Source organism: Macaca fascicularis, chromosome 3 (genome assembly GCF_037993035.2).
Source record: "Macaca fascicularis isolate 582-1 chromosome 3, T2T-MFA8v1.1".
NCBI lineage: Eukaryota > Metazoa > Chordata > Mammalia > Primates > Cercopithecidae > Macaca > Macaca fascicularis.
Genome location: NC_088377.1, coordinates 200,030,424 through 200,047,305, shown reverse-complemented (window position 1 = coordinate 200,047,305; position 16,882 = coordinate 200,030,424). Strand labels below are relative to the sequence as shown.

Here is a 16,882-nt window from a genome sequence, read left to right as displayed (position 1 = left end):
TGCTTGAGCTTCCATACTCGTTCTCACACTTCTTGTTCTCATGCACATTTTCACACCCATTCTCACACTTGTTCTCACACTCACTTGTTCTTTCATATGTTTTCCTTTGTTCTCACCCACTTATTTCACATGTTCTCATTCTTTGTCATTCATTCTCACACAGGTGTGTGACAATGTTCTTTCATTCTTGCTTTGTTCTCACACTCCCACTTTCATGCTAGTTCTCACAGTCATTCTCACATTTTCTCATGCTTGCTGTTTCACTGACACTTGTTCTCATTTCACTCCTCCTCACACTTTATTCTCACACACTCACGCTTGTTCTTTCACACTCGTTCTCACACACATTCTCATACTTTCAGCACTCAGATTTCACACCCACACTTGTTCTCAGTCGTTCTTTCACACTCCTCACACCTCACACTTTGTTCTCATACTTACACTTGTTCACTTACACTTGTTCTCACTTGTTTTTTCACACTCATCTCTCACACTTCGTTCTCACACTCGTTAGTTCACTCTCACACCTCGTTCTCAGTCACACTTGTTCTCTCACTTGTTCTTTCACATTCACACCTCTCACATCGTTCTCACACTCGTTAGTTCACTCACACCTCGTTCTCAGTCACACTTGTTCACTCTCACACTTGTTCTTTCCCATGCACACTTCTCACAGCTTGTTCTGTCACACTTTCTCTCACACTTGTTCTTTCACACTCACACCTCTCACACTTCGTTCGCACACTCAGTTCACTCCTCGTTCTCAGTCACACTTGTTCAGTCTCACACTTGTTCTTTCACACTCACACCTCGCATTTGTTCTCACTTGTTCTTTCACGCTCCTCACACCCCTCACACTTTGTTCTCACACGTTAGTTCACTCACACTTCTCACTTGTTCTTTCACACACCTTTCACACCTCGTTCTCAGTCACACTTGTTCTCTCACACTTGTTCTCACTTGTTCTTTCACGCTCATACCTCTCACTTTGTTCTCACACTGGTTAGTTCACTCTCACACTTCATTAGTCACACTTGTTCACTCTCACATTTGTTCTTTCACACACCTCACACTTTGTTCTCACACTCAGTTCACTCACACTTGTTCTCACTTGTTCTTTCACACTCACACCTCTCATACCTCATTCTCAGTCACACTTGTTCTCTCTCACACTTGGTCTCACTTGTTCTTTCACACTCACACCTCTCACTTTGTTCTCACACTCGTTCACTCTCACACTTCGTCCTCAGTCACACTTGTTCACTCTCACGCGTGTTCTTTCACGCTCCTCACACCTCTCACACTTTGTTCTCACACTCGTCTCACACTTGTACTTGTTCTCACATGTTTTGTCTCACACTCGTTCTCACACTTGCTTTTATGTTCTCACACACTCATTCTCACTTATTCTCACACTTATTTTTCCTCACGGTCATTCTCACATTAGTTCTCTGTCCCTGTTTCTCACACAGATTCACACTTAGCCTCTCACACTCTTCCCCTCACACACATTCTCATACACACGTGTGCTCCTTCTGTCTTCCCACTCTCTCCGTCCGTCATTCCAGCCTCTGGCTCTTGGTCCTTCACCGTTCCCCATGCCCAGGGACGGGCCTTTCAGTGCCTTCAACATGGGGACCCCTTTGCTTGGCACCTTCTTTCTTGCATTCAAATCTCTCTTCCTTTCAAAAGCCAGCAGAGTCCTTTCCTTCCACAATTCCTGCTCCTCCCTCCCTGACGATTAGTTTCTCTGAACTTCAGCAGCACTTAAATGTATCTGTCTTTTCAACAAGGCCTACGCTGGCATGCCCCCCGTTGCCTGACAAGTTTACACTAAAACTGCCTTGTTTTGCGTTTTTAATACTCTGTCGTTGATAGTTAATATTCTTTTTGAGGTTCTGTTTTAGACAAAATAATGAAGTTGTTTTTCTGAAATGATTCTAAGACAAGTGGTCAGAAATAGTCTCTTTTTGTTTGGTTTATGTTTGGTCAGTTGTGCTTTGATTATAGGTGGTTTCTCATCTGAGATTAAAGTGGGGCAGAACTTCAAAAGTAAAAGGGTAAATGTTCACTGTGATGCTTACGTGGCACATGTGCTAGTCTTTGAGAGTGGCGAGAAAGATCTTAATTGCTCAAAGGGATTTCCAGGGAAGGAAGCCCTCAGGTATTGACTGCGGTCGCAGGCGACGGGCTTGGAGCCAGGCTCATGGCTTCTGTGCATTGTCAGACTTAGTCCCCACAGGATGGGATTGTTCCCGTATTACTTGTGAGGAAAATAAAAGCCAGAGTATATTTAAAATGGAAACTTTTGTAGGGATGCCTCTGGTATGGAAATTTATTCTCTAAAATCTCCCAAATTGTAGTTTAAAGTTTAGAAACTTTGTTCTTGAATGGTCTCTTTCGTAGATAGTCATTCTCAGTGACAGATTTGGAAATGGATATTTAGGGTGTCACAGTAATGGGGTCTGGGGCCCCTATTGCCATTTAGTGGCAGAAACCAAGATGGATGCTGACCATTTAAATGTCTTGTGCCTGTCGGTCTTGTGCAGCAGAGGACTGCCCCTCCCCACCCCAGGGCCAGGAACCCCCTGTTTATAAGCTCTGCACAGCCTCTGTAAGCAAATACCCGAGTCAAGGTCGCTAGGTTTAGAAGCAAATGTGAGCTGGGGCTGTCTGCCCGTCATTCCACGGAGAGAGACTGCGAAGCAAGTGAGAAGTCAGTGAGCAAGATGAGACACATCAGAGACAGGAGCAGGTTGGTCGGTTTAGAGCAGAAGGGGCCGCAGCGCCAGCTGCACAGCCGTCCTTAAAAATCAATGTCCCATGTGGGTCCAGTGAAAAGATGAGGATTTCATTCTGTCCTTGGCTTATCTAGTTGTGAAAGGCAAAAAGTTACAGATAAGATTTCTTCCTCTAGGTCTTAGTTTTCTTCACTGTGAAACTAAAATAAATGATTTTCTCAGTTCTAGGACTAACTCTAAATTTGAAGACCCACTTTTTAACCTAGTTTTATATGTAATTTTCAAAATGTATGTCTATTTGGCTTCTTTTTTTCTTGAGATGGAGTCTTGCTGTGCTGCCCAGGCTGGAGTGCAGTGACTGTTCCCAGAAAGAATCGTAAAGTGGAGTGCACCACTGCAGCCTCACTGTCCTGGTCGCAGGCAGTCCTTGTGCCACCACACCTGGCTCTCTTGCTTTGTTTTTGAGCTTACTCCCATAGCCCTTTGTGCTCTTTGCTATAAATAGAAACTTCTTCCTATATTTGATGCCTTTGATCTTTTGTTTTGATAGTCAAAAAGCCACCTTTCAGGTTTCTAGATAGCCTTAAGGAAGTTTTATCTAGATAGTTTGCCTACAAGAAGAGCATTAATACTACCCATTTATGGAGGTTTTACTTGCCAACTTTGGGCAGTTTTTATCATTTACAATCTAGCAAAACGTTTATGTCAGTCCCCTCCCAGGCCTTTAAAGTCTTCATGTTAACAGGAGGCTAGCGGTTTTGTCAGCTGTAAAGTTACATCTTCTGTTCCTTCAAACAGAAACATACCTTTTAATCTAAACAAGTAGATACTTTTCTTGGGAGCATGCTAAAAAACAAACAAACAAACAAAAAAAAACTGGAGGCCAGCCAGTCACATGGTGTGGTGTCATTTTTCATAGCACCTTTATACACGATATAAAAAAGTAGGTTTCTTGCATCAGCTGTGAACATGTTTCGGATCTGTGGTTCTGAATCTCGGTGAGGAAGAGCATTGCATCCTGCAAAAGCCTGATGAGTCAGTTAGCTGGAGAGACAGTGCCATCATTCTGGGTTGCAGTTCTGGTGAAGTGAGTAGGATGTTAACACTGCTGATGGAAATGGTTTTCAGATTGCCACGTGGAATAATAGTATGGAACGTGACATTTCAGGAATAGGAGGAGATTCTTTCATTATTTTCCTCCATCCACTTTGTACATTTTTTTAATAGCCTGCAACTAGTTACATTTATCTTTTTTTTTTTTTTTTTACATTTTTATCCATAATACAATTAACTTGACTAAAGCCAGTGTCTGTTTCATGTAAATATATTAACAGGTCCAAAATCACCAACTAAAATTAGCTTTATACTGACTTTTTCTAAAGTCAGTCCTTGTCTCACCCAAATATTTTAACAAGTCCAAAAATACCACATAGCTGCTTGGAACATATTAAAATCTCATTATAACATAAATTTCAAGTATTCTATGTTACAGACTTCTCCTTGAAAGATAATGACATTGAAAAATGCTCTTAAGAGAGTTATTAATTCTGTTTCCCAAAACTTCCTGGATAAAACAATTGTACCTTAATGCTATTAAGACTACGCTAGGTGGTTTTTTCTTTAAGTAACAGGACTGACGTATAAAATATGACCACGACATTTAAGATGAAAGTGTTCAGGGCACACCTCGCTTTATTGTCCTTTGCTTTATTGCACTTGGTAGATACTGTGTTTTTGCTAGCTGAAGGTTTACGGCAGCCCTGTGATAAAGAAGCCTGTCCGTGCCATGTGTTCACTTCATGCCTCTGTGTCATGTTTTGGCAGTTCTCGCAGTATTTCACACTTTTGCGTTATTATTATGTCTGTGACTGTAATCTGTGGTCAGTGATCCTTGTCGTTTCTAATGTAATTATTTTGGGGGCATCACAAACCACGTCCGTGTAAGAGGGCGGATTAGTCCATTCTCACACTGCTGTAAAGATACTACCTGAGATCGGGCAATTTATAAAGAAAGGAGGGTCAATTGACTTGAGGTTCTGCATGGCTGGGGAGGCCTCAGGAAACTTAGGGGAAGTGAGGCACGTCTGACATGGTGGCAGGAGAGAGAGAGTGTGCAGTAGAAACAGCCACTTGTAGAACTATCAGAACTCGTGAGTACTCCCTCACTATCATGAGAATTGTGTGGGAGAAACTGCCCATGCCAATCACCTCCTACCAAGTACCTCCCTCGGCACGTGGAGATTACAGTTCGACATGAGATTTGGGTAGGGACACAGAGCCAAACCATATCAAACAGCCAAGTGAACTGGTAAATGTTGTATCTTCTGACTGCTCCACTGACCGACTGTTCTCCTATCTCTCCCTCTCCTGGATCTCCCTATTCCCTGAGACACAACAATATTGAAGTTAGACCAGTTAACAACCCTGCGGTGGCCTTTATGTATTCAAGTGAAAGACAGTTGCACACCTCTCACTTTCAATCAGAAGCTGGGTGGATCACCTGAGGTCAGGAGTTCAAGACCAGCCTGGTCAACATGGGAAAAGCTGTCTCTACTTAAAAAAAAAAAAAAAAAATTAGCTGGGCGTGGCAGCGTATGCCTGTAGTCCCAGCTACTTGGGAGGCTGAAGCAGGATAATCACTTGACCCTGGGAGGCAGAGGTTGTAGTGAGCCAAGATGGCACCAATGCACTCCAGCCTGGGCAACAGAGCAAGACTCTGTCTCAAAAAAAAAAAAAAAGAAAGAAACGAAGCTAAAAATGATGAAGCTTAGTGAAGAGGCCATGTTGAAAGCCAGCACAGGCTGAAAGCTAAGCCTCTTGTGCCAAACAGCCGAATTGTAAATGCAAAGGAAAAGTTCTTGAAGGAAGAGAAAAGTGCTGCTCCAGTGAACACACCAATGATAGAGAAATAGCCTTCTTGCTGATAGGGAGAAAGTTTTAGTGCCTGGAGAGATGATCAGCCCAGACATTATATTTCCTTAAGCCAGAGCCTAATCCACAGCGAAGTCCTAACTATCTTCACTTTGATGAAGACTGACAGAGGTGAGGAAGTTGCAGAAGAAAAGTTTGAAGAGGTTGGTGAGGTTCAAGGAATGAAGCCATCTCCGTAACATAAAAGTGCAAGGTAAAGTAGCAAGTTGTCTAGAAGATCTAGCTAAGATCATTGATGAAGGTGGCTCCACTAAACAACAGATTTTCAATGTGTATTAAACATCCTTCTGCCGGAAGAAGATGCCATCTGGAACTTTCCCAGCTAGAGAGGAGAGGTCAGTGCCTGACTTCAAGGCTTCAAAGGACAAGCTGACTGTTGTCACAGCTAATGCAGGTGGTGACTTTAAGTTGAAGTAAGCACTCATTTTCCATTCTGAAAAGCCTGGGGCCCTTAAGAATCATGCTGAATCTATGCTGCCTGTGCTCTATACCTGGAAGAACAAAGCCTGGATGACAGCACACCTTTTTACACGCTGGTTTACCAAGTATTTTAAGCCCAGTGTTGAGACCTGCTGCTCAGAAAAAAAAGAGTCCCTCAAAACATAACTGCTCATCAGCAGTGCACCTGATCACCCAGGAGCTCTGATGCGGGTGCACAAGGAGTTGAAGGCTGTTTTCTTGCCTGCTGACACCTCCTCCATTCCCTGACCCAGGGATCAAGGAGAAATTTCAACTTTCAAGTCTTATTATTTAAGAATTACATTTTGTGAGACGATAGCTGCCACAGACAGTGATTCCTCTGATGGATCTGGGCAAAGTAAGTCAAAAACCTCCTGGAAAGGATTCACCATCCTAGATCCCATTGAAAACACCAGTGATTCGTGAGAAGAGACAAAATACGAACATTAACAGGAGTTTGGAAGAAGTTGATTCCAGCTCTCATGGATGACTTTGAGGGGTTCAGGACTTCAGTGGAAGAAGGAGGTGCAGGTGGAATGGAAACAGCGAGAGAACTGTAGTTAGAAGTGGAGCCTGAAGAGGGGACTGAATTGCTGCAGTCTCAGGATCAAAGTTTAAGGATGAGAAATTGCTTCTTATGACTAACAAAGAAAGTGGTTTCCTGAGATGGAATCTACTCCTGGTGAAGATGCTGCAAACATGGTTGAAATGACAATAAGCAATTTAGAATATCACATAAATTTAGCCGATAAAGGAGTAGCAGAGTTTGAGAGGATGACTCCGATTTTGAAAGATGTTCTACTGTGGGTAAAATGCTGTCAAACAGCATGGCATGCTACAGAGAAATCTTTTTTGAAAGGAAGAGTCAGTCAGTGCAGCAAACTTCACTGTTGTCTTATTTTAAGACGTTGTCACAATCACCCTAACCTTCAGCAACCACCACCCTAGTCAGTCAGCAACCATCAAAACTGAGGCAAAACCCTCTACCAGCCAGATTGTGACACGCTGAAGGCTTAGGTGATCGTAAGCATTTTTTAGCAATAAAGTGTTTTAAAATAAAGGTATGTACATTTTTTAAAAGATATAATGCTATTGCACACTTAATAGACTATAGTTTAAACATAACTTTTGTATGCCTTGGGAAACCAAAAAATGTGTGTGACTCACATGTTGCAATATTCCCTTTACTGCACTGCTCTAGAACCCAGCCCACGATATCGCCGAGGCATGGCTGTGTAGGAAAAATTCTTTATTTCTTTATTAAATAGCATCTTTGAATTGTATTCTCTTTACTGTTCTTTTAACCACAATGGCCTCATCTGATTTTATTTAGATGCTTACCTGCCGCTTTCCTTGACACAGCCGCCCTTTCTTGAAGTTCACGTGGCTCCTGTGTCTCTTGGCTCTGCGGATGGAACAGTCACCATTGGGGATCCTCTGATGGTGCGCTGTGCAAGGTGCTTGCATTTGAACCTGAGTCGAGTGCAAGATTCTGTGCTGCATCTTTGATATGTTCTTATTTCCTGAAGTAGATTTGTGATCAGGAGTAACAACCTTCAGAACTAAATGATAGAATCCTGTTACGATGCCCTCTTAAATCTTAGTTTCCTCATAACAGGTATTTTTGTATGACCAGAATATTTTGTTGTGGCAGGGAGTACCTGTTCCTTTTTAAGTTCTGTGAGAGAAATGAGAAAGGAAAATGAGCTCTTCAGTCAATGTTTATAAATATATTCATATGATTTAGATGTAGAGGTTTAGCCAGGTGGTTCAATGGGTGGACTAGGGAAAAACATTTATTTTAAGGGGGAAGTAAAGCATAGGTTGATACTGATGTTTGCAGTCCAGTTTGAAGATTAGTTGCCTATTTTTTCCTCCCTAATTTTTGTATTTATATCTCATTTCTGTTACACTGAGAAATCTTAGCCTTTCAGGGTCTTAAAAATTTTTGGTTTTTTTTTTTTTTAGTTCTATCTGTAAGAATCTTGACTCTTCCACTTTATATTTGCTTGCAAGCAAAAAGGGATTCAAGCAGTTTTGTTACTCAGCTATATGCGTGACTGAGATCATGCAATTTTACTTAGAATTTCTTCTACAAATATGGAGCACAAGTAATTTTATTATGTGCTGTTAAAGGAACATAATAGGAAAAGCAGTATTTCTAATCAATAGTTTTTACCAACCAACATCTACTTAATGGAATGTTAGTTAACTGTATGGGAATTATTCTAAGATAAACACAGATGTCGAATGAATGGGTAGAGCACGGTCTGCTAATTGGAAAATACAAAGTAAAACAATGATAAAGTCCGTTATTTAACTGCCAGATAGGCTGGGTTTTAGTATTATTTTTGGTGAGGTATGTGAAAAGGACATTTTCATACACTTTGGGTGGGAATGTAAATGGGTACAGTATTTTTGGAGGGCAGGTAGGTACTATCTATTGACATTAAAAGTGAATATAGGCCGGGCACGGTGGCTCACGCCTGTAATCCCAGCACTTTGGGAGGCCGAGACGGGCGGATCATGAGGTCAGGAGATCGAGACCATCCTGGTTAACACGGTGAAACCCCGTCTCTACTAAAAATACAAAAAACTAGCCGGGCGAGGTGGCGGGCGCCTATAGTCCCAGCTACTCGGGAGGCTGAGGCAGGAGAATGGCGTGAACCCGGGAGGCGGAGCTTGCAGTGAGCTGAGATCCGGCCACCGCACTCCAGCCTGGGTGACAGAGCGAGACTCCGTCTCAAAAAAAAAAAAAAAAAAAAAAAAGTGAATATAAGCCTTTGACCCCAAAATCTGACTTTTGGAATGCTAGTCTATATATGTATACAAGAACATGTGTGTAAAAAGGCATTCCCTGAATCATTATTTGTAATTACAATAAAGAGAAACTGTCAAAATTCTAAGTGTCCATCCACAGGAGAGTGGGTAAATAAATTATTTTACGATTTTACTAGCAAAAACTGTGACATTATCAAACAACAAAAAGAGGCAGGTCTCCACGTACTACCAAAGAAAGGTGTCCTTGATATATTACGAAGGATGAAGTGTGTGAGTCTGTGTTGTGTACTAACACGTTTTGTCTATAAAGAAACAAGTCTGTGTGCACCTGATTTGATAATTGGAAATTGTTTGGAACTTAATATTTTGCCCTTGTTTTAAAACAGCTTTTAGAAATTAACTGGACAGGACTGACGAATCTTCTGGATATCCCTGGATTGAAGTAAGTCTCATGTCTGGTCCCCAAGGCTTAGCGTTCGAGGGCGTGTTGTGCATTTTCGATGTCTTGACAATAGTGTGAGAATGGTTAAGACCTGCGTCTGCCAGGTGAATGGGTGCCTTCTCCACAGGCCGTCGTGGAAACAAGCAGAGGCACAGGGGCTTCCTTCTGCCCATAGGGAGCTGCTGGGAAGTGATGGGCCAGGGCAGGAGGGCTCTGGAGTGCCAGCTGAGCACTCAGTCTTCATTTGCTTTTGTTCACCACAAGGTGTCTTGCTGGCCTTGGCATTTTAGAAAAGTAGAGGCCTTTTAATATTTTGTAAACCAGTTTGCCAATTTGTTTTTTTTGTTTTTTTTTTATCTTCTCAGAAACAATAAAGGAAACTTTAAAAGGAAATGCTTTCCAGGGTCTCTCCAGCCTATGGCTACCCCACCCTTTCCGCATTTTTTTTTTAAACCTTTATTCCATTCCTTTTTGAAAGTGGTTGGGGACAGTGTGGACTTTGCCAGTACTCTTCAGTGTGAGAGGTGAGGAACTTGAAGTTCCATATCATTTCGCTGGGAGTCCTTTCATTATTACACAGCGATCTAGTGTCTAAAACAGGAGAAAAACGTTGCGTAACAAGCATCTGAGGCCCTGGAGAGTGCATCCCTGCTCAGAGACACGGAGTCATTCTAGTTACCATGGTCCCGTTACCTGAAACAGTGCATGGGGCTGTGGATGGCAGACCTGTTGGTCACCCCCAAATAGGAAGTTTTGAAATTACAGCCTCTAAATGCTTTTGCTGACTTTACCGGTTTTTTTGAAAGTTAAAACACATCACCTTTGGGTTAAAGTTACATGTTTCTAGTGGATATTTTCTAGTGTGATTTGTTTTTCCTAAAATAGTTTAGAAAATTATGAAACTTGGTTTCAGACTATTTTTTTATTCCCGTATATTTGTTTATGCCTCTGAAATGGCCTTTCTAAAGAGTTTTGTTTCATTATTAGGGAAAAATTAGGACTTTGATTATCTGAAGCACAGTCATAATAAAAGTCCTTTTTAGGTGCTGTAGTTTACTGGATACAGAAAATTGCTGTGATCTTTAAAAGATCTGCGGAAAGAAAGCACGACTTTAAAAGATTGGTTAAAGAGTTCATTAAGATTCTGGTTGCAAGCAACAAACCTGACTCAAGTGGTCTTAAGTAGGTAAATAAGTAAGTTTCTTTTCTTTCCTTTTTTTTTTTTTTTTCTGAGATGGAATCTCTGTTGCCCAGGCTGGAGTGCAGTGTTGCTATCTCAGCTCACTGCACCCTCCGTCTCCTGGGTTCAAGCAATTCTCCCTGCCTCAGCCTCCCAAGTAGCTGGGATTACAGGCGCATGCTGCCACACCCAGCTAATTTTTGTATTTTTTTAGTAGAAATGGGGTTTTGCCATGTTGGTGAGGCTGGTCTTGAACTCCTGACCTCAGGTGATCCGCCCGCCTTGGCCTCTCAAAGTGCTGGGATTACAGGCATGAGCCACCGCGCCTGGCCAGTAAATAATATTTTCAAAAAGCAGTTTATTCACTCTTCCAACAATGGGCGCCCACTGCCTGCTCTGAGCTGGTCGCAGCTGCTCGTGCATGGGACACGCCTGTGCTTGTTTCCTGCTCAGCAGCTGGAGTGCTGACGTGTCCTCTGAGGGGTTTCAGATGGAGCCATGTTGGCACCGTAAGGGCTCTCTCTCCAGTTCCTGACCCATGTAGAGTGGGCGTGTCCCTCGTGGGCTGGTTTTCAGGCAGGCTCTTGCTGTGCCTGCAGCTATAAGCCTTTAGTCTGCGGATTTAGTCGCCTTTCCCCCTAGGTCCTGGCCTGACTTGTGTGTGCAAAGACCACCCTTGGACAGATTCCTGCGACTCCCGACGATCAGGTTTCAATCTCCAGGACATTCCTACAGAAGGCAAAGAAATGGATAACTTGTGTGAAAAAACTCCAGTGAATGGGGGTATCCCCCAAAGCAAAAACTTTCACTAGAAGTAGGGGGAGTAGATACTGTTTAGCCAAATGGAACAAACATTCACACACATCAGTGTAGAAAAAAGTATTTGATTTTGCCTCCCTTCAGTATCACAGGAGTACTGAAATAAAACAGCATTATTGAGCATCTACTCTGTAAATAGCGTTGTATTAATACTGGCAACCTGAAAGGGCAAAGTTGAAGAATGTCTTCTGCCTCGGCAAGCCTGCAGTTTGGGGAAGTTGATCCCTGATTCATTTTATTTAAAAGTCATTCACACATACACACGTAAATACAGAGATACATACATGTATAGCTCCATTCTATTTAATAATTTGTATGTTGGCTTTTTTTTTTTTTTTTTTTTGAGACAGAGTCTCACTCTGTCACCCAGGCTGGAGTGCAGTGGCCGGATCTCAGCTCACTGCAAGCTCCGCCTCCCAGGTTCACGCCATTCTCCTGCCTCAGCCTCCCGAGTAGCTGGGACTACAGGCGCCCGCCACCTCGCCTGGCTAGGTTTTTTTTTGTGTTTTTTAGTAGAGACGGGGTTTCACCGTGTTAACCAGGATGGTCTCGATCTCCTGACCTCGTAATCCGCCCGTCTCGGCCTCCCAAAGTGCTGGGATTACAGGCTTGAGCCACCGCGCCCGGCCTATATGTTGGCTCTTTTTATACAGTAGTCATTTCTAGCAATTTTATTTTTATTTTTCATTTTTTTAGAGAGAGATCTCATTATGCTTCTCAGACTGGCCTCAACCCCCTGGGCTCAAGGGCTCTTCCTGCCTCAACCTCCCAAGTAGCGGAACTATAGACTTGAACCACTGCTCCCGCTTCTCTCTCTTCTTTGTAGATTTTATATATGTAATATAATGAACCACTGCACCCAGCTTCTCATCTTCTATGTAGATTTTATATATGTAATACAATGAACCACTGCACCCAGCTCCTCTTGTCTTTTATGTAAATTTTATATATGTAATACAAAAATATACTCCTATATATAGAATTATGTCATTAAAAATATATCCTTATATAACAGATAAATACACATACACCATTCAAAAAATAGGCTGCTGTATAAAAGGGAGATGTAAAAATATCTCTTCTGAGTTTATATATATAGATATACATAATTTATACACAATTATGTAGATTTTATATAATACAATTATGTTTACATAAATGTTATGTACTGAAATTTAATAGGTATGTATGTAAAATTGGGGCTACTAGTTCTCACTGAGTCTATCAAATAAATCACAGCTATAGCAACTCTTAGGTTATAAAAGTGAATATTAAATAACTATGAGACCAAATGCAGTGACTCACACCTGTAATCCCAGCACTTTGGGAGGCTGAGGCAGGTGGATCGCCTGAGGTCGGGAGTTTGAAACCAGCCTAGCCAACATGGTGAAGTCCCATCTCTAATAAAAATACAAAAATTAGCTGAGCGTGGGCACACGCCTGTAATCCCAGCTACTCGGGAGGTGGAGGTTGCAATGAGCCAATATCACGCCATTGCACTCCAGCCTGGGCAACAGAGTGAGACTCTGTCTCAAAAAAGAAAGAAATTTTAAAAATAAATATGAACTTAACATAATGAAATCTTGTACCAATCTTTATAAAATGAGCATCCACATGCTATATTAATTGATTATAAAAAGAAACCCCAGACGTTGTAGTGTAAGAATAATGCCTGAATTCCTTCACTGCACCATGACTTTGGGCTATCCCTGTTAAATATCTGCTGTGTTTTGATAAGCGGCTCTGAGCTGAGTGTTGAAGGCGTGAGAAGGGCGAAGATTATGGTGGAAACAAAATACAGGCGATGAGCAGTCGTGGTTCCGAAGGATACACAGGGAAATAGTGACTCCCAAGAAAGTAACCACTACAGGAGACGCTTCTGTAGAGACCTAGGGGAGCAGCATCCACACCCCGACAGTTCAGGGCCGTGCGGGGCGTGGTGGGGTGAGGAGGCACAGCGAGGGCCCCCCCCCAGGGAGCTCTGTCAGCTGCTGTGGCCTCCGAGGCCGGGAGTCTGTGTGGGAGAAAGGTGGGTGGGTCCTGCCCCTGCATGGTGAACACACAGCCTGCGTCTGCTGGCTAAAGCCCTCCGAATCTCTGTGGGAGTATTAACTGTCTGAATAACTGACCTGTTCATAAGTAGAGTAGTGTTATATACGGTTTTTCTTTTGGGGGGCTTTTCCAGTTTTTTTTCCATATTAAACTGAAAAGTCCTTGAGGTGCTGGGTCATCACATGTGGATACTGTCCTGCAGTGGGTGCTTGGACTTTATTTGTTGAACGTTCATGATTATCACTGTCTCAGTGGTTATTTTTGTTTGTAATTATTTATGTTAATAATTTTAGCATCTAAAACTTTACTGGCGAGAAGCAAAGTACTTTTGCAACTTCACAGTTCAGGTAAAGGTGTTATACAGCAATGAAACTTACGTTTATAAATGTTTTTAAAAGTGCTGCCACGTACGCATTATTTAATTCTCACGGTTACCCTAGAGAATAGGATACATATATGTTTGTTTGTTTAAGTAGAGATGAGGGGGTCTCGCTCTGTGTTGCCCAGGCTAGTCTCCAGCTCCTGGGCTCAAGCGATCCTCCCACCTTCGCCTCCCCAAAGTGTTGGGATTACAGGCGTGAGGCACCATGCCCGGCCAAAAAAGATATATTAAAAGTACATCTTTGACCAGGCATGGTGGCTCACGCCTGTAATCCCAGCACTTTGGGAGGCCAACGCGGGTGGTTCACCTGAGGTCAAGAGTTCGAGACCAACCTGGCCAACATGGTGAACCCTGTCTCTACTAAAAATACAAAATTAGCCAGTCATGGTGGCACGTGCCTGTAATCCCAGCTACTTGGGAGGCTGAGGCAGAACAATTGCTTAAACCCGGGAGCTGGAGGTTGCAGTGAGCTGAGATCATGCCATTGTACTCCAGCCTGGCAATAAGAGCAAAACTCTGTTTCAAAAAAAAAGCAAGTATATTTTTTCCTTTAGCCTAAGCAATTGTATTCACTTTACTTAGTTTGCTGTGCAGTGATGTATTTCAAAATTATTAATGTGTTCAATACTCAAAGTGTTGGATAATGGATAAGGGAGAACAAAGTAAGTTCTCCTTCAATGGGGGCGAGTATACAACAATGGAGAAATGGGGTGTGTGTATAAACAAGAATGGGCCAGTGAATGTTATTCTCTGTACTTATATATGTATGTTTGAAATATTTTATGTTAAAAAAAGTCAATGAAGTGTATTTTAGTAAATAAGTATACAATCTGCGATGAAGTAGGAATACATTAAATGTTGTTTAGGAAATTATGAAGTGTATTAGGTTGGTGCAAAAGTATTTGTGGTTTTTGCCATTTTATTTGCAAAAACCACAATTACTTGTGCAATAACTAGAATTTTACCTTGTGTTCTACAAATAAATTCTGTATCATAGTCTCCATAGTAGTATCACAGCTAAAGTATTGAAATGAGGGTTGTAAATACTGCACGGGAGAAATGAGATAACTCCTACTCTGTAAATAAGTGGGACATTACATCATATTCGTGGTAAGTCTGTTGTCGGTGTTGAGAGAAGTGTTCGCATGTCTGATGGTCCTTTTGCTCTTTTTGTCTCCCAACGAACAGTGGTTTATCAGATACTATCATTTCGGATATGATATCAAATTATCTGGTGCTTCCCAATCGAATCACCGTTCCACTTGTCAGTGAAGTTCAAATAGCTCAGTTGCGGTTTCCTGTACCAAAGGTAAGCGTGTCCTGGCATCCACTCACATTGAAAGACAGATCTTGGCTGCCTGTGGGTGTGGCATTGGGTGCCGTGACTCTTTGTGTCTCCAGCGGCCAGCTTGCCACATGGGTCTTGATGCCTTGACTGTTGCTCGTCCGCCACTCTCCTTAAGAGACTTGACTGATGGGCGCTGACCCTAAAGCTCATCACAGAGACAGCAGGATGGTTCTCCCCCAGAGCTGTGTTCCTCAGAGGGGCCGGTAGAGATTTAAATCTGCAGAGGTACATGGCACAGACATCTTAGTTACCTCAGACGCACATACTGCATTTGTTCTTATTAAAATGGACAGCCCTTTTATTAAAATGGACAGGCACCAGTGTTCCTGGCAGTCATGATGAGAGCTTCGTATAATAATTCGTATATTTTCTCTCAGCTGTTAGAATTCCGTTGCCTCTGAAGCCATTTAATGAGTAACCTGGTAGAAGCAGCACTGATATAACAGCTGACCTGGATAAAATGGAAAGAACAGAACTAGATTTTTGTCGCAGCTCCTGAGTTTAGCTGTAGCTTTGCTTTTGTGGGCACATTACTTGGCGTAGCTGGGCCACAGTTTCATTGTCTGTAAAATGGGACAGCAGCCGCACACAGAGCTGGTTGCAGATACTGATGTCACCTTCATTTGAGCAAACGAAATAAATAACTGCAAGGTAGTCAAGAACATGAGATTCCTTCTGCTGACTGTGGAAGGGGTGGGTGGAGTGAAGGATCTCTCATGGGCTAAGGAGAGCTTTTCAGTCACTCAGGTGTTGGATCCCGTGTCTATTTAGTCTACCTGGACTTTGGACTCCAGAAGCCAAGTGAGCATTACCATCGTGGTGGTGTCTGTAGTAAGCAGTGCACACCACGTTATTTATTTTTACTGAAACAGGACGTGGTAAGTTGGTCTTGTTTCAGTGGGTATATTGTTTTTTTTGTTGTTGTTCGCTGAAGTAGAAGCAGATCGCTTTCTCCTGATGCCTTTTTACTTTTTCTGGTTTAATTAGATCTAAATAATGGTGCACAAGTTAACAGACATGCAGAGGCATCCTTATATTTTTTAAAAGTAACAATATGCCAGTTAATTTGGTGCTCAAATTGGTTATATCATTGGCATTCAACAGCTTTAATGTGATGCTGTGTATTAGAAAAGAATGTCTTTTTTCCTTAACTTCTGACTCTCACCTCTGGAAATGTAGGAATCCCTTTACATGTAGAAATCCTCGTGCTCCTCTGCACCTAAGTCTCATGCTCTGAGTACAGGTGAGCACCTGAGCGTGCCTGGATCTGGCTGCCCTTAGCTACATGGGCTTAACAGCCAGTGCCCTCAATAGATGTGGCCAGATTATCCCAGCTTTAGACGTATGAAAATATAAACAAGAGCTGCTTCGAGTTTTTGAAGTGTGTTCCTCTGTGGAGGGACATGTATTCCTGTGCTGATTGAATGAGGAATATCACTCTGTAATTTATTTATTTATTTATTTTTTTTTTTTGAGACAGAGTCTTGCTCTGTTACCCAGACTGGAGTTCAGTGGCGCAGTCTCGGCTCACTGCAAGCTCTGCCTCCCGGGTTCGCACCATTCTCCCACCTCAGCCTCCCGAGTAGCTGGGACTACAGGCGCCCACCACCATGCCTGGCTAATTTTTGTTTTTTAGTAGAGACGGGGTTTCACTGTGCTCGCCAGGATGGTCTTGATCTCCTGACCTCATGATCCACCCGCCTTGGCCTCCCAAAGTGCTGGTCTTACAGGCGTGAGTCCCCGCGCC

General features: G+C 42.5%; 1 protein-coding gene across 11 annotated transcripts in view; it reads left to right on the top strand.

Annotated features, from left to right (window-relative positions):
- Window positions 1-16,882, top strand: part of ESYT2 (extended synaptotagmin 2) — a 101,378-nt gene that overhangs the window by 49,076 nt on the left and 35,420 nt on the right. For all 11 annotated transcript variants that reach the window (XM_045388048.2, XM_015448364.3, XM_045388047.2 and 8 more), the window contains exons 7-8: window positions 9,299-9,354; window positions 14,976-15,096. In XM_045388048.2, the coding sequence (XP_045243983.2) occupies window positions 9,299-9,354; window positions 14,976-15,096 (177 nt within the window). The remainder of the gene's footprint in view (window positions 1-9,298; window positions 9,355-14,975; window positions 15,097-16,882) is intronic.